Source organism: Cheilinus undulatus, linkage group 7, assembly GCF_018320785.1.
Source record: "Cheilinus undulatus linkage group 7, ASM1832078v1, whole genome shotgun sequence".
Classification (NCBI taxonomy): Eukaryota; Metazoa; Chordata; class Actinopteri; order Labriformes; family Labridae; genus Cheilinus; species Cheilinus undulatus.
Window position 1 is genome coordinate 44942598 of NC_054871.1, and position 23564 is coordinate 44966161.

A 23564-nucleotide genomic window follows, 5' to 3' on the forward strand; every position below is an offset into this window, starting at 1 on the left:
GTAATCAACTTCAGAAAGTTCCATTTCCATATATTTAAGTATCATTTCACACAAAGTGAAATACTTTTAGACTTTTTTGTTTCAATCTCGATGATACCAGCTCACAAAAATCCACTATTTTAAAATATAAGCATATTGTGGAAAAGTCAAATTTGCAAAGGTTCCCTGAGCCTAAATTCTCCCACTCTGGTTCAGCACACACAACCACAATCATGGGGAAAACTGCTGACCTGACTCTTGTCCAGAGGACAATCATTGACACCCTCCAAAAGGAGGGCAAGCCACAGAGGGTCATTGCTGAAGGGGCAGGCTGTTCTCAGAGGCTTTATCACGGCATAGGAAAGATAACTGAAAGAAAAGCGTAGTAAGACAAGGAGCACAAGTAACAGGGATGAGCTTAACTTTCAGAGGACTGTCACAAAAGCAGATTCAAGAACTTAGGGCAGCTTCACAAGGAGTGGACTGAGACAGCCACCACACTCAGACGGGTCTGGGAAATGGGCTACAAGTGTTGTGTTCTTAGTGTCAGGCCACTCCTGAATGAAAGATGTCATCAGCGTCTCACCTGGGCGAAAAATTTGAGCCGGCTCACTGGCCTTCTCTGAGAAGTCAGAAATTAATCTAGCATAACATTCAACCACTAAAACTCATTTTTCTGTTCAGGAATAACTATAATTTGACATATTAATCAAGAAATAATAATGTGCTTTACTATTTTTTCAGTTTTTTTGCAAATCAGTCAATTTGAAAGTTCATGGATAACAATAATAATTATATTTTAGCATTAAACACATCATTTGGGTTAAAGAGCTTCTACATATTGGTGTATTAACCATTGCAGAAACATAAAAAATGGTTTTGGTAATTACCAATGCTGTTAATTTAGGGCAGCTGTGGCATAAACCTTACTTTGGTTAGGGTCAGGGTGGTCTACTAAATTTGTTAAGCACTGTATGTAAATTTATATATCTTGAGCATTTCATAAGCCAAACCGTTACAAAATAAATCATTAGGGCGTAATGTTGGGTACAGATGCATCCACAGAAATGAAAATGTCATGAAAAAAGTTTTTTCCTGTGAATTAGGCCTTATTCACGATGTGAAACTTCAATTTATTCAAGATTGATCCTTCATTAAAAAGTGAAACATTTCAGTACTTTTTTGTGTGTTTTAAATGATTTATAAGGCTTACAGCTCACGCGAATCTGTCTTTTTTTATTTCTTCGTGGCAAATAACTGAGGCCATAAAAATGTCATTTGTTTCATTCAATAAGTTTCGACAGCCCTACCTCGGGTTTTTAAAGGGTTAAATAACAATGGGTGTACATCCCTCGTACTAGGCTGCTTGCTCACCAACACACAGACCTTTGTGTACCCATCCTGTTGGGTGTGTTTGGGTGAAGCACTTCTCCTTCATAAGCTTAGTCCCGCCTCCACCAGGGCACAGTCTGTGAGGAACACTTGTTGGCATCACTGGGAATCTACCTCCTCACTTCAGACAGATACCGGGACTTTTTTTCATCATGACTCCGGCGTCTTCGCCCGTGTTTTTATCGATACTTTTGCTGGTGAGTACCGAACTAGTTCTTGTCGTTACAAAGTTTGTCCTTCTGAAAATGTTTCATGAGACCGGTGCTTCCTGGAACTCAATCCATAGCTGCTGAACTCAAAACACACGAATTTCAGTTTTTAAATATTACCTTGGGTTATCTGTAGTAAACTTTTATCCTTTTTTTTAAGAAATAATTTGAATAAATAGTGTCAGAAAGAGGAGGGGGGGCGGCACAGGAGTGCTGTTTAAGCTAGGCTATATGCGGTTAACGGTAGCTTTTAAAAATGTTTGACATTGAATTGTTTCTTGAGTCAGGCCGTGATGGGCTGACTCCTTTCACGGGCTAATTATCTTCTCATGTTGAGCACAACAAATACCTGGTTGCCATAGCAACGGTGTCCGTCAGACAGCCACGTCTCCTCTTAGCTAGTCTACCTACACCTGAAGTAATTTGTTTAAAAGATTAGCCTTGAAACCTGAGAAGTAACCTACTTTCTAGTCTTGTAAAAAAAAAAAAAATAGATCTATATTTTACTGTGAAAGTTATTTTAAAGATTTGTGAAAATGACAGCGTAACATAAGAAGCACACTTTGTCCTAATGATTGGGCATTGCTGAACTAAATTAATGTATATGACAGTAGTGTTTATTCGGTACATTCTTTGTACTCTTCCAGCAAGTTTCTTCCTAGGGAGGCAGAGCTCACTGAAAGATGTAAAACCACTCCCTCCTCTTTGTCTGATCAGAGCTTTCAGTTATCCTGACATGCCCATGCATTGACTGTGCAGATGAGGATTAGACCTTACTCTGCTAGGAGTGGCAGGGTGTGTCTGCCTCTCCTGAACACAAACAGACACTGTACCTACAGGGCGGATGCTTTTTCCCACAGGCTCTAAAAGTGTCAGAATTCATGCTTTCCTTTTATTGTGGCCATAAAGATAGCTCTGACAACATCAATAACCCATCTGGAGTTAAATTAGATCCTGTAAAAGATCTATACCAAAGTATGGCGATTAAAAAACAAGACTAAAGCTGTAATACAATTATACTGAGCATAAGTGTGTTTCGATATCTTTCTCCTTCAGTGTACTCCCCTTCTGAATCAACACACTGCTGCATTCAGGTCTTCCACTGATAAAAGCTGTGCAGTAGGTGTTCTTCAGACAGATGTCTCAGAACTGTCGTTCTTTTCTAAACTTCTACGGACTCAGAACGTGTTCCTTTGAGGACAGATCTGACCTTGAAAATAGGAAAAAGTTGCACAGTGCAAGATCAGGTGAATAGGGAGGGTGATAAGCACTTGGATTTGGCTACTGGAACCCACTCCAAAATTATTCCCTTGATGTCAAAGAAAACAATCAACAAGGCCTTGAAGTAGGATTTGCTTTGTTGTGCTCTCTCTCCTTGTCTACGATGGTGTTTTCTAGTGCACTGACAGCTCACCCCATTTTGTCACAGGATTGTATCAGAAGTTCGAAGTTTCATCAGGTATAATCACTCATTCTAAAATGTCTCCATAAATTTGCTTGCCTTGATCAAGAGTCAGATGTTTTGGGACACGTTTGGCAAACACTTGTCATGGTCAAATTGAATGCAAAATTTACCAAACTGTCTCTCTATTAACGGAGATCATTTCTGCTATCATTCTTATACAGTCATCGATCATTTTGAGTGGTTTGTTCAATTTGTTGAATGCTTTCAGAAGTTTGGGTGTCAAGTGCCAAAAATGGTTCAAAAGTGGCAAAACAATGGCAAAAACAGGTCGTGAAGGGGCAAAAAAGGGCATCAAACAGCAAAATTTGATTAAAAAGTGACAAAAAGAAGGAGCAAAAATGGCCAAAAGTGTGTGTAAAGGGGTTTAAAAGTAGCACAAATAAATCATTTCAAAATCAGAGCCCAACGTAGCTTCTCACTCTCACACTCGCCAGGTTGGATGCTAGCACTAATGCCACTGATCTAACACACATTGACATAATCAGTGAATCACAGCTGGGGAGGGCCCATTCTCAGGGTTTATCAGGGGCCCTGGAGACCTGGCAGGCAGACAGGCAGGTGTGTAACCGCTGATTCAGGGATTAGCTTTTGTTTTGGCTAGATGAATTCACCTGTGAGATAAACTCTGATTTGATTTCATGGTCTAATAGGAAGGACAATAACAACAGTGTAGACGTTTTTACCCTGTTTATTGCTATTTGTAGAACATGCTTCGCACTCACCAGCTGTTCAGAAGAAATTTGTTCTTAAAATCCACTTTTGTAGTTTTTACGGATATTCTGACATTCACTTAAGTTTGCTTAAGTGATTTTTTTTACCTACTGTATCTACTAACACTCTTAAGCAGATTTTAAGGCTGATGTGACAGGGAGAAATTATCACCTTTATTAATTAGGCACTTTTTCATCATTTAGAACAGGGTGTCCTTGGGGTCTTACCTACCTAAAGTTGATCAGTCAATTCAGTATAAAAATTCTTAAGACTATAAGGTCTTAAAATAAGTTTTGAATTTTTATAATAAAGAGTTTACAGTCTGCTTAGACTTATGGAAATCAATGCAACTCAGTTGAACTGAGCTATGGCTGTCTGATCAGCTGCAGGAGTAAAGTGATCATTGATACATTAATACTTAAAAATCAGAACATAAAAAATAAGGAGTATAAGTATCCTGAAGTAGAGCTGCACAATTATGGCAAAATCAAAATCACGATTAATTGAACTTCTTACCTCCATTACGATTAATGAATGATTATTCCACCAAGCTGCTGCTCTGTTTGTTCTGAAAACACTTGTAGGCTATATTTTAAAACAAATAACAGAAGGAACAGAACAATTGTTGAAACAATTTAAATCAAAACTCACATCAGCTGAAATGAAAATCTTTTTTTGTAAAAAGTCCAATTTTCCAAGAAAAGTAGAAAATAAACTAATTGTATTTCTTGTGAACAAAATGAATTATTTTTATACTGTTGTATAAAAAGTCGAAATTAACTTTGCTGCTCATGTTGCAGCCAGCTCCATGTTTGAGTTTTAGTGGACTGAATGGGATGGTGTCATATGACTAGTACCTCTCCTCCTGGGTTTAAAAGTTAAAATACTTTCCACAGCAGTTTTATGTTGTTTAAAGGCTCTAAATGTCGGTTTTGATTGTTTTGTGATTAATTTCCCAGCCCTATCCTGAAGATAGGGCTGGGAAATTTCTTTAAACCCTTATGTAAGCTGTTCTACTTTTAGTTTTAACAACAGTGCAAATCTTCTTGTGAAGAAGTGCTTATAAATTGTTGTATGACTACTATTTGACCACTTACGCAAAAATAAAAACAAAAAAAACAAAAAACAATAATTTACTTACAGATTCCTTATGGTAGCAGTTTTTTTCAGTTAAATCTCAACATGCTTCAAGAAAGCCAAATTTGTATACTACCAAAAAATAAATAAATAAATAAATAAAAAATACAGCTCTTCCTTTTTGTGCTATAAACTATTGTTAATGTAATTGGTTAAAAAATGAAGGTGTAATATATCTTAAAATGTAAAGAGGGTCTTAAAAAGGTCTTAAAAAGTATTAAATAATATCAGAGTTTCTGTATATACCCTGAAATAACATGTTAGAGTATTAGAAACATTCTAATCATTTCTGGTGGAAGTGCTGTAAGAACTAATGATGTTATCAGATTTCTTTTTTCAATGTGTGTTTAGTATCCACCACTTATTTCAAAATCATCATATCACAATGTTTGGGTTCAATTCTTTGCAGCAGCACATCCACTTTAGAACTACTTTAGTTTTCTAACCTGTTGTCAAGTGGTAATTTGGCCTTTTTTGATGTCTCTATTTCTCTCCCTTACTTCTCTTTTGTATTTTAGGAACTCGTTATAGTGCCTCTATTACCCTTCTAACCAATTTTAACATGATAGTAGGAATAAAACATTGCACAGAAGCTCTATTTCAAACTTATGTCATCACCTTATATGCTGTCACACATCTAGTAATACCCCTGGCTATATCTCCAGAAACCACAGTAATTGTTTTTGCACATGTGCACTGACATAATGTGGTTAGATTGTTGACTAAATATAGATTTAGTTTATATGCAGTGATGAAAGCAAAGTGAATTGAAATCATAGCTATATTATCATGTGAAATCATTTTTTGCTGCTGTAGTTGTTTTCCTTTTTTTGTGTTTTAAACCAGGCACCAGAGACAGACTTAGTCAGACATTTCCAAGAAAGAAGAAAAGACATGCGCTCTTGCCTAAATTTGGTACCAAATCATGGTTTTGGGTTTTATGGACTCTGCCAAACCTGAGGTCCCTGCTTTCTACAGCTGAGGGGCAAAATAGATACAGAAGCATGTTTTTGACAGATTTACTCACAGTGGAGAAATATCAGCGATTTTGAATGTCCGACGAAAACTAAATTACATTTTAGTCTAATTTTAGTCATTTTGACAAAAACTAAACTTAGTTTTGGTCAGTTTTAGTCATCACAGATCTATTTTTGTTGGTTGTCTAGTTTTTGTCATGGAAAAAAAGGCTGTCAATAAATAATTTTAGTCATAGTTTTAGTTGACAAAATTAACACTGGATAGGTGTGCTCTTTGCAAGCATTGTACTGAATGGACACAGCACATAATCAGTGGCTTTGATAGCTGTTCACGCCATATTATTTGCCGATGGCCAATATGTGCCAACAGTGCTATTATCAGCCAAAATTGCTGTTAAATTGAGACAAAAGGAATTTTTTTTTTGAAAACAGACACTTGTAGCAACTTGTGATTTTCTTGATATCTGCACCTTCAGCAGTTTTGTACTTGGCAAAACCAACATAAGCCAATATTCTTACTTTGATTTTTTTAAATACAACAATAATGAACTGTCACCTTTGATCAATCAAATGATGTATGAGCGCCTCTGTGGAACTCTGCAGTGTTTGTGCACCAACAACTATTGTTTTCTTTTCAACAAGCTTTGCCAAGTCTTTTGCAACTTTGACAGGCATTATCTTCAGGGAGTTACCAAACCTCTGAAAGTTCAAATGAGGTGCTTGGCAGTGCAGTGTAAATACCAATTAGGAGGCTGATGTGTAGAAGACATTATGTAAGAATCACAGTTTTTTAAGATATATTTTTTTTACTGATTACTGCCTCTTTAACTGAAATAAGTCAGTATTTGATATAATTCAAGTGCCCGTCTATGATGGTCAATCTCCATTTAGTACGGGATAATCATAGTCAAAATTATAAAGATTCATATTAAATTTAAATAATTTTATACTACAATTTTGCCAACATTTCAAATGTTTTGATAAATTTAGCAGCATGAGGGGCAGCAACAACTGTGTAAGAAATAATGAAATGTATTTTGCAGTTTTCCAGGTATGACTCCTCAAAACCAGTGTGACCACCACCGTGGCCATTTTACCTTATATTACCCACGGTTGTCTTTCAGTCATGCTGTTCTGCTTTTCAAACTAGTTTTCATACCTGCCTCCTTCTGCTCTTCACTTAAATTAAAATGAGAGCAATTTTGATGGGTGGGTCATAGCACACAATGTACTACTAGGCTGCATATCCATAGCTAGCTCAGGACCTCAATTCCAGAGCGCTTCTCGCCCTCGGAAAAAAATGAAGGAAGACAAGTTGGATCGGTTTGTATTCAGCTATTGTCCAAAGCCCTGCCCCTTCATGGTTTTAATTGCAAGTGAAGGAAATTATTATCTTGATTATTTTGTCTCTGGGGTGGTCGTTAAGGGAACCCTGTGACTGTTGAGTGGTCATCAGAGTGACTGTGAGTGTTGAGTAGTCATCAGAGTGACTGTGACTGTTGACTGGTCATCGGAGTAACTCCTGGACTGTTGAGTGGTCATCAGAGTGACTCTGTGACTGTTGGGTGATCATCATAGTGACTCTGTGACTCTGACTGTTGAGTGGTCATCAGAGTGACTCTGACTGTTGAGTGGTTATCAGAGTGACTCTGTGACTGTTGGGTGGTTATCAGAGTGACTCTGTGACTGTTGAGTGGTCATCAGAGTAACACTGTGACTGTTGTTTGATTATCACTGTAACTCTGTGACTGTTGTAACCATGTGATTGTTAAGTGACTTATTTTCCTCTGATGGGAAGGCTCTCTCAAAGGGGTCAAGGGTACGAAGCAGAAGGAAGGCAAAAAGGAACAAAAAAAAAGATAATGCCCCCTTGAGAAGTGGGATGAGAACTGGGGATTTGATAGTGCTGATCAAGGGGGAAAGGAGCATATAAGTGCATTATATTGTGTGGTGCACCAGACCTTCTTTGATAAGAGCAACACTCAGAAACCTGTTCTCAGGTTTCCTCCTCCCCACATGCCCTTCTGTCTCCAATTACCTTGCTAGCCTTACTATGAAAATACTCTTTAGCCTTCAGAGAGATCCTTTCCCTCAGAGGAAAAATAAATGATGACATTACTGTTTCATGAGACGTTTTTTATCTTTTTCACTGCAGTGATGAGTGGCCTGGATTGACCTAGACTGGTCTCTTTTTTGAAACCAGTCAAGTGGAGGATGAATGAAAACAAAAAGTTTACATTTTCTTTTCAGAAATGAAAAATGTCTCTTGAAAGAGTAATGTTATCATTTGTTTTTTAGATGGAGCTTTAAATGTGGTGATGACATTTAATATAATCAATTTTATTGAGTCATTCAGCTTTTTAGAGGATATAAGGACCCGAGAACAAACAATATGCAGTAAAAATTATCTCTCCAGTTGAATGGAAACACAGACTTACAAATGGGAGAAAATGTTTCAAAACTAGATGCTCTTATGCAAGGAGCTGAATGTACCTACCTGTACTGTGTCAATAGATTCAGATATTGACCCACCTAAAATACTCAAGATCTGGATTCCTCTACAGTGCAAACTATTACAGGGTTCAGTCTGGGTCTATTAAACACATGCTTTGTTTACAGAGGACGTAGTAGATTAGTTTGCTCAATCAGTAGACTGTTTAGGCACCTTCAGCTATGACTGCTTAGGAGATAAGGACATTCTCAACTGCCCTTGAAAACTGGCTGGGAAAGTGAATCTTTCTTCTTTTAGTAGTAGGGCTGATGATATTTGTTTCTCTTTTAACCGCATCCCATGCTGTGATATCTGACATTTCCACCTGTATTAAGGACACCTATCCGTCAAGTGAAGATTTATTAAGTTGTTATTTCTATAACCTTCCAGATCCAGGCAGTTGTGGTGACGTCTTACTGGATCCCTCCAAGAAAACCACTACATGAAAATAGAGACTACAGTAACGAGTCTGTTGCCAAGGTGAGTGAACTTTCTTTGCCTTTCACAACAGGGCTGCTCAATTATAGAAAAAAAAACCTTGATGAAGAATATTTTGTTTTGATTGGGAGATCATGAATATCAAACACAATTAGTGATTGACTTTACATCTGCTTATCGTGCTGTTTTGAAACTAAACACTTTTACTTGTTCATTTCCACTGGCAGGAATTTTAACAACCCATCACACCCCTTGTGTAATTTATTTCCTTGTTTGCCAATGTACATGTTTTAATGTAGATATCACAAAAACACAAAAAATGCACCATCTGTCTCCGGGGTTGGGGGGTTGGGGGATTGGCAGTGTTATACAGAATCCTTGAGAGAAGAATGAAAATCAAAAGCCTGTATCTGCAAGTCACAGCAGAGATACTTTTAGCTCTTCAACTTAACTTTGCTACTCTCTTGTTGTTCTCTGGTGTTCTGTTGGAGATGCTTTTTTAACTTCTATTCTAATGCACTGAATGAAATATGGCCTAAACTGTTCTAAGCTAAACTTCCCCCCTTCTCTGTTCTAGATTCATTCAGATTTCGATAAAGGCAATGGAAATATTAACTATTTCCTGGAAGGCATTGGAGCCAGCGAGGCGCCCTTTCATGTGTTTACAGTGGATCAGAAATCTGGACTCATTAAACTCAATAAGATGCTTGACAGGGAATTCATCGACACCTACAATGTAAGTTGTGCAGGATCTGTTCCATTCTCTCATACTTTTTGACTTTGATGCCACTTTTCCTTTTCTTAAACGATCTGGTGAGGACTACATTTAAATTTTCTTATCTCAGTTGGCAGGTGTTGCTATGTATGCCGATGGGACACGAGCAGAGGAGGATGTTCCCATAAGATTCAAGGTTATAGATGAGAATGACAACCCTCCAGTGTTTGATATCATCAGGCCAGGGGCGGTGAATGAGCACAGTCCTCCAGGTAAATGTTCTGTTTTTATATACACGCTAATATTCTTTATAGTGTCATTAATATTACAGGATAATACTGTATTATTTAAAATGTGTTTTTGTACTTTTGCACTGTAGACATCTGTGCATCATTGGTTACCTCTTAGCAATATTTTCCATGCATTATTTCCCCCCTATTTATCATGGCACATCACTAAGGGAAACAGGATTTTTGTCATCTTCAACACTTCTGCTTCACTGTTTGCTTTTGCTGCAGTTTTAACCTACAACCAAAGCCCTATGAATCTTTTCATGGAGTATCTCTGCAGTTGCATTCATTTTCACTGTATTATTCATTTATATGGTATACCCACCTAAGTATGCAAAAACCTTTCAACATCTTCCATTTAAATATGTTTGAAAGACCTGTGTGCAAATTGTTGATTGGTTTTTGCATATTGTTTTTTCATAAAGAAGCATAAAAAACAAGATAAATTGTGTAGGTCTCACTAGCTTCCAATGCTAGCTATCCCACCAGCTAAACAGTCTCTGAAGAACTCCACGACAACATGATGACTTTCATGAAGTTTACTTTGTGAAATGTTTCTTTCTTGACTGTGAAACTGCAAAAAAATACAAACAGTTTCATTAACATTTTACACAAAAATAAAATAAGGCATGTCAAAACATAAATCAACACAGAATTAGCCCATTAGCTGGGTAAAGGTAGCTTATTAGCATGTTAGCATGTCCGTTTGCCACAAGCCGCTTCAATTAACATCAAATAAACTTCAAAGAAACTCACAAGTCATAGCAGGTGAGTCTAAATAAACATCGTAAACGTTGTTTATACTTACAGACATTGCTCTAGCATGCAGAAAGGAAAGAATCTAAGATCAACTGAGCACTCATGGACCACGGAATCAATGAATAACACTACTTCCGGTTTAGACAGGAAGTGCAGTTAAAAATAAGTGAGAGTAGAAAATAATGCTCCTGACTGCCACAAGATGGCGCCATTACATTGTAAACATGGAAAAACAACATTAACACTACTGTGGGGGCAGAACAGCAATAATGGTTTATATTAACTAATTTGGCGAATTTGTACTTTGAGGAGCCCTATAAACCAGAGCATGGTGTGAAGAGTTTTTAAGTATGATATAATGTTACTTGCTACACAGCTGTTGAAGGACAGGAATTCAGAAAATATTGAACTTCATTAAGTAGCAAAGTGAGGCAGTAAAATGGACTCAGCAACGAAACAGTAACCAATTAAAAAATGACAACAGAGAATTATTGATGAAATCATCTTTTTCTGCTGTATGTTTCCTTTGTCTTGAAATGGATTGCAAACATTAGCCTGTAACCACAGACACAAATAAGTCCTGAAAACTTTTTTTGTACTTTAAGTAAATGCTTTCTTTAAATCTGGCAATTGTTTTATGAATTTTCTGTCTTTTTACAATTTCACAGACACTGTAGTACTGAGAATGAATGCGACCGATGCCGACGAACCAGGGAATGACAACTCAAAGATCAGATATAGTCTTGTTGGTCAGAACCCGCCAGGTGATCTGTTCTACATTACTGCAAATGGAATCATCTGTGTGAAAGATTCTGCTCTGGACAGAGAGGTACAGTATGAGAAAATTAAAGAGCACTGATATTTTGTTATTTACTTTTGTAAAAAGTAAATTCTTCTAAATTCCTCAAAGTATACACCTCAGTACTGTGTGCAAGACTTTTCTGAACAGCACTGCCATTACTTGCCTAAGAATACCATATTCTCTGAGTAATCGCTGTATGGCTCCAAAAAAGACCATACATCAGCCTTGATACATCCATAATTCACTGCTTCATAATTCACACCAGTAAGTATTATATATATTTTTTTGTTGTTGTTGTTGTTTTTTAGAAAGCAGATAAGTACGTTCTGATGGTAAAAGCTCAAGACTTGGATGGTCGACCAGGAGGAAACGTTGCAACCGCCACTGTTACTATCAGTGTCAACGACGTGAATGACAACCAGCCCACACTTGAAAAAAACAAGGTACTTTTCTTTAAGACACTTATAACTTTATTTAATTGTATATTGTTGCAAGTGAGCCTGGTTTTTAAATTAGCAAGGGTATAAATTTTCTGTTAAGGAAATAGAATACAGAAAAACAATGACACGCTTCTGTCCCTTTCCTAATATTCAAAGAAAAGACTCTTGTTAATGACTGTGTCATGAAAATTAACATGAACCCTTTTTCTGTGTTTTACTTAAAGTATGAGGGCAGCATTGAAGAAAACACTCAAGGTGTGGAGGTGATGAGACTTAAAGCAAATGACTTGGACCTGAGGGGCACAGAAAACTGGCAAGTTGTGTATAATATCACGGAAGGCAATGAAGCTGGGTACTTCAGCATTAAAACAGACCCCCAAACCAACGAGGGAATCCTGATGCTGGACAAGGTACTGCTGACTTAGCAACCATCTGTGTTTTTAATTCATATTATAATAGAGAATAAATAAGTAGATCTTTTAAGGAATGAATGTGCAAGTAATACTCCAATGCACTGACAGGGATAACACAAGTAACTGTCCATCATAACACAAGTAGGTAAATGGTAGATATTAAATGGACATCGGAAGTGTTTTTCTAATCATCTGACGATTCAAAGCATTTTTTACACTGCATGCTGCACCCATCCACTCACACCTCATTCTTACACTGATGGTGGAGGCTGCAATATTGAGTGTCCATCAGTAGTAGCTAATCTGATTGAAACACAGTTAAATGCCATTCACACAGCAACGAGTCAGGGATTTTTTTTAAATCAGAGGTGCACTGATTTGATTTTTCAGTTGTCTGGCCTGATGATTAAGAATCTTATTTTTATTTGAACTAAAACTATTCTCCACTGTAAAATTGTGTCCTTTATTCCCTATGTTAGTGTTTACTTTAATCCTTTAATTATGGTGGAGGTAATATTTTAAATTTGGTAGCCTAAGTAAAAAATCTATATAATTTATGAAGTTTCTACAAAGCAATTATTGGTCATTGTTAAGACTCTTCATCCCCATTTCTTAATGAAACTCATGAATTTATCAAATCATAGAGACCTGTACAGCAGCTGTCTCTCTAACTCCTAAATGAATTATGAATTATCCAACAAATAACTAAAATCAGGCAGTTTCACTCAGTAAGAACTGAAAATCTTTAACCTAGCTGCCTCTTTCCCTTTCCTCACCTTATTACTGGGTGCAGATGTTTTATACCCGCTACAAATACTTACAGTTTTTCTCAGTCACTTTGGTACATTTTTCGAATCATCCTCGGCATTTGCAAAACAGTAAGTGCATTTCTCAAAACAGTTCGTACAAATAGCAAAACACCATGCAAAAGCCAGTCTCTTGCCCAAAATCCTTAGTTAATCTCTCAAAAGTAAATATCTGTGTCAATGAACATGTCAGTGCCATCAGAATGACAAGTCCTTGTGTCATTGCGTACAGATAAGACAGTCAAATTGCTTAGTCATGTCAATATAACAGTGTACTCTGGAGGGATGTTCTGATGTAAACCTTGGCTAAAATTTTGATGACAATTATTATAAATTGTAAGTTACACCTTAGTGTATGTGGGAGATTGATTGCAAGAGACTGGACAAGATTCACATTTACGCTTTCACTGTTTGTACTGTAATTTGTTGACAGACGATGTCATTGCGATACAGAAAGGAAAAGACAGCACTGCACAGCACAAAGAAAAAAAAACAAAAGTAGAAATGTGAACATAGGACAATCTTCTTAGGAAAACTGTACATGCAGTGCTGTAGGAATTACAGGGCAGTCTTCCTACACCTCCTGACGTTTCTGTCTGTTTGGCCACAAATTCTTATCCACATCACAACAAATATCTTCTCTTGCGATGCAACATGGAAAGAATCTTTTGGAGTGTCTTATCCAGCCTCTGCAGGTATCTGCATCCATGGCAGCCAGAAGGGTCATCTGTGTATGTGGCTGGCGATCATATACTTTCCCTCTCCATGCTGAGAAAATTCCTCAGTCATCAAATTCTCCTCAATCAAACTTCTTGATCATTGGTTGATCTAATGCTTCACACATTTTCCTTCGTTAGAGAAAGTCAAGATTCACCTGGGAGCAATTTACCAATTCAGGAAAGATTTAGGGAAAAAAAAAGTCTAATGCTTGGCATAGCTATTATGACAACACGTTCAACCATTTTGCACGTAAAGACTTATGCGATGAACTAATGCCTAAATGTTGTGGGGGGTGAGACTATTCAACAGAGACCCATTATGATACATTTTGATCAACATGACATAAGCAATTGATAATGTAGGAAACAGCCGAAAATTGTACATAGTCATTTGCATGGATGTACCAAAGCATTTGCAACTTGCTGAAAGAAATGAGAAACTGCTTTTTTTGATGTGCACAAGTGATGCAATGATGTGAAGATTGAACAAGTAGTTTTGAGAATTTCAATTCTGATCTGAGAAATGTACCAAAGTGACTGAGAAAAACTGTAAATCATTTCCTGTTAAGTCATCTGACTGAAGCTGGGCCTTCTCAATGACACGCTCGCATACTGGGGTTTTGTCACTTAAGATGAAAATATTACTGAAATGTATAATACATTACATATTGAGGTAGCGTGAGAGAGACACAATGGGAGCGCATGAATCTATATGGATATGCAGATACTTCATAGATAGAGGGTAAGGAGGAACAAGTGTTTCAGCTGGAATGTTTCAAGGCTTCATCTCCTGAGTGTCTGAAACTCAGTCCCACTGTGTGTGCAGCACAGCTCACTTGCACATACATGTTCACAGAATTCATCTTTGTGAAAGTGTAACATCGGTGGGGCAAAATAGACTATGGCCATAAAGATAAGACTAAAGCTAGCTGTCCTAGGAACCACTTAGAGAATTAACATCGAGTTAAATGTCTTCATTAAGAAAAAACAAACAAAATATGCCTACATTCACTTGTTCTAGAGAAATATCTATGTATAAACTATCCATTATTGCGACAGCGTATCAGAGCCCCTCTAGAGGAGTGTTCTGTTGATCAAGAAAAAAAACCTTGAAATTCTCAGATTTAAAAAGTAGTTAATATTTGAGAAAAAAAAACAGATTTTTTTATTTAAAAGTCGCAAATGTATGTAAGAAATTACATATTTGAAAAGTTGAAAATCCAACCACTGTTTTCAGATTATTTTTTTTTGTAAATTTGTACTTTACATTGCTGTTGTCACTGTTACATTTATGATGCTTAGAACATTACATTTTTTAGTTTCTAAAGTCACAATCTGTGATCTTTAAACCCTAAAATTCTGGTTTGTTATCTTGTAAATATACAGCTCAAAAAAATATTTTTTTCCTGATAAAATTCAGCTTTTGCTCAGAAATGTCTTAATCTTTATATCTTGATCTTTTAGGGTAGCCCTTTCACAGTGTGTATGTTATGTTTCTAATCAGGAATTTTACAAATATGCAGATTAAACCAAAAAAAACCTCAGAGCAGACAGGGACCCGCGCCTCCCAGAGATCTTTGTTGTCCCCCAAGGGGGTGCCCCAACCCCAGGTTGGGAACCACTGATCTTGTAATTGATAGGAAACCCTGATGGATTATCATAGTTGTGATCACACACTATGTAACCCAGCCTGTAAGCTTATTTTTTGCACATTTTACAATAAAAAGTGTTGTTTTGCTCAGAAAGTACGTAATCCATTTGATGTGAGGCATAAATCTTCCTTTTTACATCAGGTCTCTAACAATAGGGTAACCCAATGTGGACATCTGAGGTGTCATTTAGCTCCTACAGTCTACCTTCAAGCCCTGCTTGAAGGTAGACTGAAATCTATGAAATCAAAAAGTCTACCAAAGAATGTTTTCTGTCTAATTGTTTTCAGGGTTAATGGTCAGTTAGCACCCAATAATTTTTCCCAGATGTCCAGATTAGCAATTTGGATCAGCTGGTAACTATTACGCACATCTTAGTCCCAGTGGCAGCAGGGCTAATCCATTCCCAGCCTGGTTTGGCATATTTTCTCCTTAAGTGTTCTGGATTAGCCCTGTGCTCTCTTTAGAGTTGGATCACCTCAAGGAGAAGATGCCAGAATCAGACACTCCAACCTCTTCAGCCAAGATAAAGGTTTTTCCCTGAAATGAAACTGACGTAGCCCAATGCCAGAGAATGTGTTTGACCTTTTGGTGTGAATGTGTACAAAGCTCTCCCTTTGCTCATGTTAGAGATCATATTTGTCGACTTAATGCGTTGTATTTGTGTGTGAAATTTTACAGGCTGTGGATTATGAAGACGTTCAGGACCTTAATCTTGGAATAGTTGTGTTTAACAAGGCTGCCGCATTTGGAGGAGGCGGAAGTGGATCTGGGTCTGGAAGTGGATCTGGGTCTGGAAGTGGATCTGGGTCTGGAAGTGGATCTGGGTCTGGAAGTGGATCTGGGTCTGGAAGTGGATCTGGGTCTGGGAGTGGATCTGGGTCTGGGAGTGGATCTGGGTCTGGAAGTGGATCTGGATCTTGGGGTTGGTCTATGAAGGGTCTGAAAAAGTATCCTGTCAAAATCAATGTGAAGAACAAACCAGAGGGTCCAGCTTTTCAACCCAAAACCAAGACTATTACCATCTCAGAGGGGGGCAACATCGTCAGCATCAATAAAGTGATTGCTCGCTACCCTGCAATAGATGGAGACACAAAGAAACCAGCGAAGAATGTCAGGTCAGTTCATGCATAAGACACATAAAAGCCTCTACTGTTAGAACTACAGGATTATTTTATTCCACAGGGATGAAAAAAGACACTAACTGTGTATTTTTGCTCTAGGTATGCAAAGGGGGCAGACCCTGACAACTGGCTAATCATCGATCCGGAGACAGCTGAAATCAAGCTGAACAAGATTCCAGACAGAGAATCTAAATACCTGAGAAATGGGACCTATTATGCTAATATTATCTGCATCAGTGACGGTAAACCTTTCTACTAAATGCCCTCTACTTATTATGATGTAGTTTTTGAAGAGTAGTGTAGGTGGGGAACAGCTACAACACATTCAGCTAGACAGTCAGTTAACACAGGATTTAAAAAAAAAAAAAAATTAGCCACCTCCTGAGGAGAATGGTTGTCTTTTAGAAATAGAAACAGAATAAGGAAAGTGCTGTGGTTTGATTTTCTGTTTTTCTTTTAAACACAGATGAACCTGGTAAAACAGCAACTGGTACAGTAGCCATTCAGGTGGAAGATTTTAACGACCACTGCCCCACCCTTACCAGCACCTATCAGTCAATGTGCACTTCAGCTGATCATGTTATTGTGAATGCTAAAGATGAGGATCTATATCCTAATGGACCTCCTTTTGTTTTCGAAATTCTTCCGGATGGCACTGAGGGAAAATGGAAGGTGGAGCATCTTAATGGTAAGAACTGTTACGTTATTTTATATGTAAATACACATTGACACTTTTTGTATTTACATGATAAAAGTAAATATTATTAAGTAAAGTATACAGTTTTTAGTCCTTCACACTAATGATGATTGTATGATCTTATATTTGTCTTTCCCCTGGCAGACACTGCAGCTATACTGAGATCTCAGGAGACAAAGTGGCCAGGTATCTATAAAGTAGCATTTGAGGTGAGGGATGAGCAAGGACAGGCCTGTCCAGAACCTCAGAAGCTGGAGGTTCAAGTCTGCACCTGTGAGGACGGAGTGATGTGTGGGCAACGAGGAAGCCAAGGTCAACTCGCCAAGACATCCGCCTTTGGACCTGCAGGCATTGGACTGCTCTTCCTGGGTCTGCTGATGCTACTGCGTGAGTATAATGCGATACGTTTTCTTTTTAAGGATCATATGATTGAAAACTCCCAAGCAATGGCTCAATCTCAAGATCAGTTTATGTATTTAGTTATTTAAAATTTGTTGTAAATTTGTGCTTAAAGTCAAAACAGCTTAGTTGTTTTAAAGTATTGAATCTTAATCACTTAAATCTTAAGGTATTTACTCATAGATGTGATTTCTTCTTTAGCCAGCAGGTGGCAGTAACCACATTACATCACACTAAAGAGCTCAGAATCCTAAAGTCACTAAATACCATACACAGAAAATACAATTGAAAACAGAAAGATTAAGGCAGCCAAGTTTCCTTATTAAAAGCCTCTGCTCATGGTGTCCTATTACTACAGCTACAACTACTGCTGTTCGCAAATGATAACAGGAATTAAAGTTGTACTCCTTTTTTGGAGGAACCTTGGAGACAGGTTTCGGATTTCAGCTGCTGAGCAGCTGAAATCTTAACATCCAAACTTGGGGATCCATGAAGTTAAACCGAGAATTGTTATTATTTTTTACAGTTATCCCTCTGTTGCTGCTCTTCTGTCGCTGTGGGAGCGCTGCTGGAATGCCAGGGGACTTTGCTGAGATGCCTTTTGATACCAAATCACACCTCATCAACTACCGCACTGAGGGCCAAGGAGAGAACACGGTAAGATAAAAACATTTATTACCTTCACTGTAAGACATCACTGTTGGCTCAACTCTAACATTCTGATCACTGGCTGATGACAGGCGGTGCCACTACTGAACATCCCAACAGCGGTGGATGGAGATATAGTGCAAATAGATAAGGGTACAAAAACTTCAGCAATGGTACCCATGGACAGTATGGGCTTCCAGCCGTCCGTTGCCTCCATGGATGGAATTAATAGGGCCGCTTACGGTGATGGATATTTTAGAGAACGGACATGGGGAACAATGAACGAACAGCGTGGCAATGGCCTCTACTCTGAGTTTCAAGGCAGAAGATCAGCTGCAGGGGAAGGATTCATTGATGGCATGGCTCTGCCAGACCACATCCTTGCAGACTACTACAACCAGGTGAGAAATATGCACCCGTTTAATATGTTACACTATATTTCTGCTTTTTAATCTCTGATACTATGATTGTTTTGTGTGAAAACAAATCCAACCCATCCAAACACCTGTCCTCTCAGAGGTTAGAAAATGGCTTCAACAACATTGGTGCCCAGATTTTTTTGCTCTCATGTGTAGAAAATCCTAATTCAGTGATGTGAATTAGAGTACAAAATTATCATGAAATTGAATATTTATTATTTCAAAAGTGTTTTCTTCATTAGGAAGCATTAATATAAGAAAACAAATGTGGAAAAAAAAAGTTTTCTTTTTTTTTCATCAAATATTTATTGGGTATTTTTCAGATTGTGGCACAATTGTCATGGTTAACATTTTTGCATAGGGTCACCTGTAAGCAGGATGTCCAAAACATTTGAATTAAGATATCCCCCAAGTAGCCAATTAGTATAACTGAAGACATTCTTAAATTTTCTTAAATTCACTAAAAAATGTAAATCTATACTACACAAATAAGAACCTGTGTATCAAACCTATGTATGTTACAAATATTACTTTGGCCTCAGATGTGGAAAACTCTCTGGATTAGCCCTGAAAGTGCAGAGGGACCCCATTTTTTTTTAAATCAACACATGGGTTTTTTGGGTGGATTTTTTTTTTTTTTGGTTCAGAATTCAGTTACATTTCTTTAGTTGTTTCTTTAACAACAGAGTCCTTCCTGCATTTGTCAGACACTCTGGTTAACAAACAGTGCAATGCAGTCAGTGGTAACGTTAGCATCTGTAGTGCTAATACCTAGCCAGCTAGTAGTTCTGGCTATCTTCCACATGACAATCTACAAATTATCAGCTAGTCTAAGGTTATATATTAGGCCTTTAGATATCTATGGATAGTGTGCAGTCATTATTTCCACATTGTTGATGAGTTTGCTAATAGGGTAAAGAAAATGTCCTTAAACGCTGATATATTTATAGAACCTGATAAAGGTTTGAATTAAATTTTGAAATCTTGCACTAAAAATTAGCGACATATGAGCAAGCTTACTGCTTGTGTTCTCATAGTTACTGACAACATATTTGCCTGCCGGCAACAATAGCTGCTGCTGAGACAAATGACCCCCCACACAAAATACTACACATTTGGTTTAAGATTTGTCTTATTTAGTTTTCTAGAGACTTCCATGATTAAGTTGATGTATAATTATCAACCACAAAAAACTTGATTATCTCATAAAAATGAGCTTTTCTTGTGAAGTCTTGTCATTTTGTTGCCCTTGATAAAATGAACCAGGAATTCAACAATGTCATGTGACAGGAAGTGCATGGAGAGACTTGTTTTCCTCAAGACTAACTCTCAAGGTGTCTACTCGCATATCATTGATAGAAAAAGCATGCACACTATTTAAAAATGTATTTATAGAAGGGCAATGGCAACATTGATCTTCACGTTTAAACCAATGAGCTTAAATGGGTTAGGAATTTATTGTACACAACCTTACATTTTAAATGTAAGAAATTTGGATAAAACTATGGCATTCATTAAAGCTAAACTAAGGCAAGGGTTACAAAATGATAACATGACTGGGCCAACAGAAAGGTAAACAACTTTTTTGTATTTTAACAGAAACTTGCCAGTGGATACAACGTTGGAGTGGAGGACAGTCCTTTGGTCCATAGCTATGAAGGCCAGGGCTCCCCTGCTGGCTCACTGGCTAGTCTCAGCAACCTGGGGTCTGACAATGACCTGCAGTTTCTTGATGACCTTGGGCCAAAGTTCAAGACCCTGGCTGGGCTGTGCGGAGGCAAGAAGATTCAAACTGAAGTCAAACAAGTGATTCCTCCCACTCACACTTCAGTATCAAGTTTGATGACTACCCACACGCTGCCCCCTATACCTCAGCCGCAGCTCCCTATACCCCAGCCGCTGCCAACTATCCCCAAAGCAGAGCGCACGGTGGTCAGGGAGACAGTGAGGGAAAGCACAGTGAGAGATGGAATGACGACAGTGAAGGAGGGGATGGCAAATCAAGGCCAGAAGCTCCTGCTACAACAGCAACAGCCTGTTTACTACACCACCACCCCTGTGCTGCAGCCCATGCACTACGTCGTCCAGCCGCAGGTTCAGAATACTATGCTTCTGGCTGAGGCACCAGCCACCAACCTGCAAGGCATGGTCCTGGTTAATGGCACCCAGACCATGCCAGCCCAAGGCATGGTTGTCCAGGGGCAGCCAGTGATGTCCACAGCACAAGTCCAAGGCCATGGAGTGGTGCTAGTAGGGGGGGGCGGGGTCCACACAGGCATCCCTTCTGGCACCCAGACCATGATGGTTGTGGAGGGAAAGGTACCTGCAGGTTCTATGAAAGTGCTGAAGGGGAGCCAGCCCCACCTTGTGCAGGGGGCTACTTTACAAAAAGGAGGGCTTTCGGGATCCCAGATAATTCTGGAGGGCAAAGTCCCTGCAGCTTCTATGAAAGTGATAAAGGGAGGCCAGACTACCCTTGTACAGGGTGGCACTCTACAGTCAGAAGGGCTCTCAGGATCTCAGAGAGTCCTGGTGGTTGGAGGGCCAACAAGCATTGAAGGGCAGCTGGGAGGCCCATCTGCTGGCTCTAAGAGCAGTATTGTGAGTTCATCTACCACGACAGTAAAGGCCACCCCCACATACAGCAAGACAGTGGTGAGGGAGAAGTTTACGGAGTTGTGATGGCATAAAGAACACTTCCAGGACTCTGGCAAGACAACCTCTCAAGTATCTCTGTGAGAGACGTGTGCATGCTACTTTGACGGTGGTGGGTGTGCTACAGCAGTTTGACAAGGAATTAAGCTACATGTTCCTACATGTTCACCTATGTGCACTACCTGATCTGGCACTGATTCTTCTTTTTATATTGCAAAAACATTTCTGTGAATATTATCCAGTATTTTATAATTTGGCTTGCATCATACATAAACATGAGTTGATCAAGAAAATGGCAAAATAGTTGTCCTGGCCATGTTGGGAGTTTGTGACTGGTTTATGAACGACCAGATAAAAGAAAAAGTTGAATCCTTATCTTTGATCTGACATTGGACTTCTGCAGTAAAATCCAAAAGGACCATAGATCAAATATGAAACCTTACAAACTCCCAAACAATTGTGTGTCTGGATATTGTTCTCCCTCACCTTGTTTGACCTTTTTTGTATTTAAAATATTGCATTTTTTGTGTGTTTGTTTGTTTTGCCTTGCTTTGACTGCCATGCCAACAGCATGGCTGTAGGGACAGCAGTGTCAGTGAGTCAGTCCACAACTTGACTCCAGGCTGCCTTTTCTCAACTACCACAGGATGCAAGTATGGTTCCTTAAGAATGAACAATCAAGACTTTGGAGCCCCCTTGACTTTTCATAAAACCCCTCCACTTAGCTGGAGTACAAAATATTTTTATAGCGTGGACCTTTTTCATATTTTTGGTGTAGTCTGTATCTGTAACAATAAGCAATATTAATTTTAAGTTTTGGTGGGATTAAACCAATCATAAGCCTAAAGGGCAATAAGGAATTGAGTTTTACAATGCAACTAAATGGGAAGGGGGCAAGGAGCACTTTTTGAAGCATTTCTGAGAGATTGCCCCAAAAATGAAAGCACTGAAGTCACATTTACATCTACCTGTGACACTGCGATTTCAAAATATTTCCAATCTCTCCAGTAAACAAACAAGGTATGGCTATTAATAAAAGAGACTAATGCTGTTCTACAGTTTTTTTGGACATAACTTTTTTCATTGTCTCCTTCAATATGCTCCCTGGGTTAGTCACATGCTTTGACTTTCCAAGGAGCGCAGGCCAGAAACCTCCATATGGAGAGATACATTTATGACAATACATAATAAAATTTGCTCCATAATAGCATGAATCTGAATATGAGGGTGCAACAGACTTTATGCTATAAAGGTGGAGGCTGGGGTGGAGGAGGTTAAGTTTCAGAATCAGCTTTTAAGCAAGCAGGGGTTAGTGAGAAGTATGTCATATTTAAATACACTGCTGTTTTGAGAGAAAGGGCTGTGATTGGCTGTGGGAACTGGGAGGCCATAATTACAATCAGCTGACTGTCAGCTGATCACAGCTGGGCCTGCATTAACCAACGCTAGGCTTCATTTAATGTATGAAAACATTCAGCTGCTGTTCAATTCCACCAAAAATTTCAAGTTAATGTGTTGCTCAAATTTTAAGCTAATCATTTTCTGACACCTTAGCAAAAACATTTGCACTTCCATCAGTAGCTAGCAGTGGTTTTATCCTCATAGGTACAGTCTCATTATTTGATAGCCATACCTGGTATATAAAAACTTTCTTACTTTGGAGAGTGGTGTTTAGCAGTGATGCTCTCAAAGCATTCAGAAGCTGAAAAGGAGGAAAAAACTCACAAATAATTCCAGGTCTGGATGAGAGTGTCTGCTCACAACAGCTATGGTTTCTTTTAAACTTTGTAAGATTTGTTAATATGTTTTGTTTTACACTTATCACCAGTTTCATGTCAAATTATGCCACATTCACACAGAATAAACTTTGTTTCGTGTTAATATTTTTAAGCAAAGGGTTGTAAATTCAAACATTTTTTTTTCTGTGCAGAGGGATTTTCATGTGCTTGAATACATTTTGACTTAATGTCTGTCTCAGGGATTTCCAATGTACAGGATTTACTTCACTTTTTCATGCTTGCTTGCTTTAATAAACATTTTGTACATAACACACCTTTAAGTGTTTGATGTCTTCATGGGCATAAAGTAAGGGTAACACCTTAAGTCTTGTATATTATGTTGAAACTTAATGAATGTGAAACTGCAAAATCACGCCCTTTCCATCCTCATCGCTCTGCTTTGTTATCAGAAGTTCAGCGAATGGCTACATCCCTACCAGCAACACATATTC

At 38.3% G+C, this 23564-nt stretch overlaps 1 protein-coding gene across 1 annotated transcript; it reads left to right on the forward strand.

Moving 5' to 3' along the window:
* Window positions 1-1460: 1460 nt before the first annotated feature.
* On the forward strand, window positions 1461-23387 carry LOC121512306 (desmoglein-2-like). Its single transcript, XM_041791509.1, has 14 exons — window positions 1461-1568; window positions 8752-8841; window positions 9377-9535; window positions 9645-9786; window positions 11232-11392; window positions 11674-11808; window positions 12030-12215; window positions 16074-16510; window positions 16616-16758; window positions 16983-17204; window positions 17358-17600; window positions 18139-18269; window positions 18353-18661; window positions 20279-23387. Exons 1-14 carry the CDS (start codon window positions 1524-1526, stop codon window positions 21359-21361), a joined length of 3486 nt encoding a protein of 1161 aa, XP_041647443.1. The 5' UTR covers window positions 1461-1523; the 3' UTR covers window positions 21362-23387.
* Window positions 23388-23564: the final 177 nt, after the last annotated feature.

Excerpts from the sequence above, each read along its gene's own strand:
- LOC121512306 (XM_041791509.1), top strand. The coding sequence starts at position 1,524 with ATGACTCCGGCGTCTTCGCCCGTGTTTTTATCGATACTTTTGCTG. Across the intron at positions 1,569-8,751 it reads TTTTATCGATACTTTTGCTG|ATCCAGGCAGTTGTGGTGAC; the intron begins GTGAGTACCGAA and ends ATAACCTTCCAG. Across the intron at positions 11,809-12,029 it reads CCACACTTGAAAAAAACAAG|TATGAGGGCAGCATTGAAGA; the intron begins GTACTTTTCTTT and ends TTTTACTTAAAG.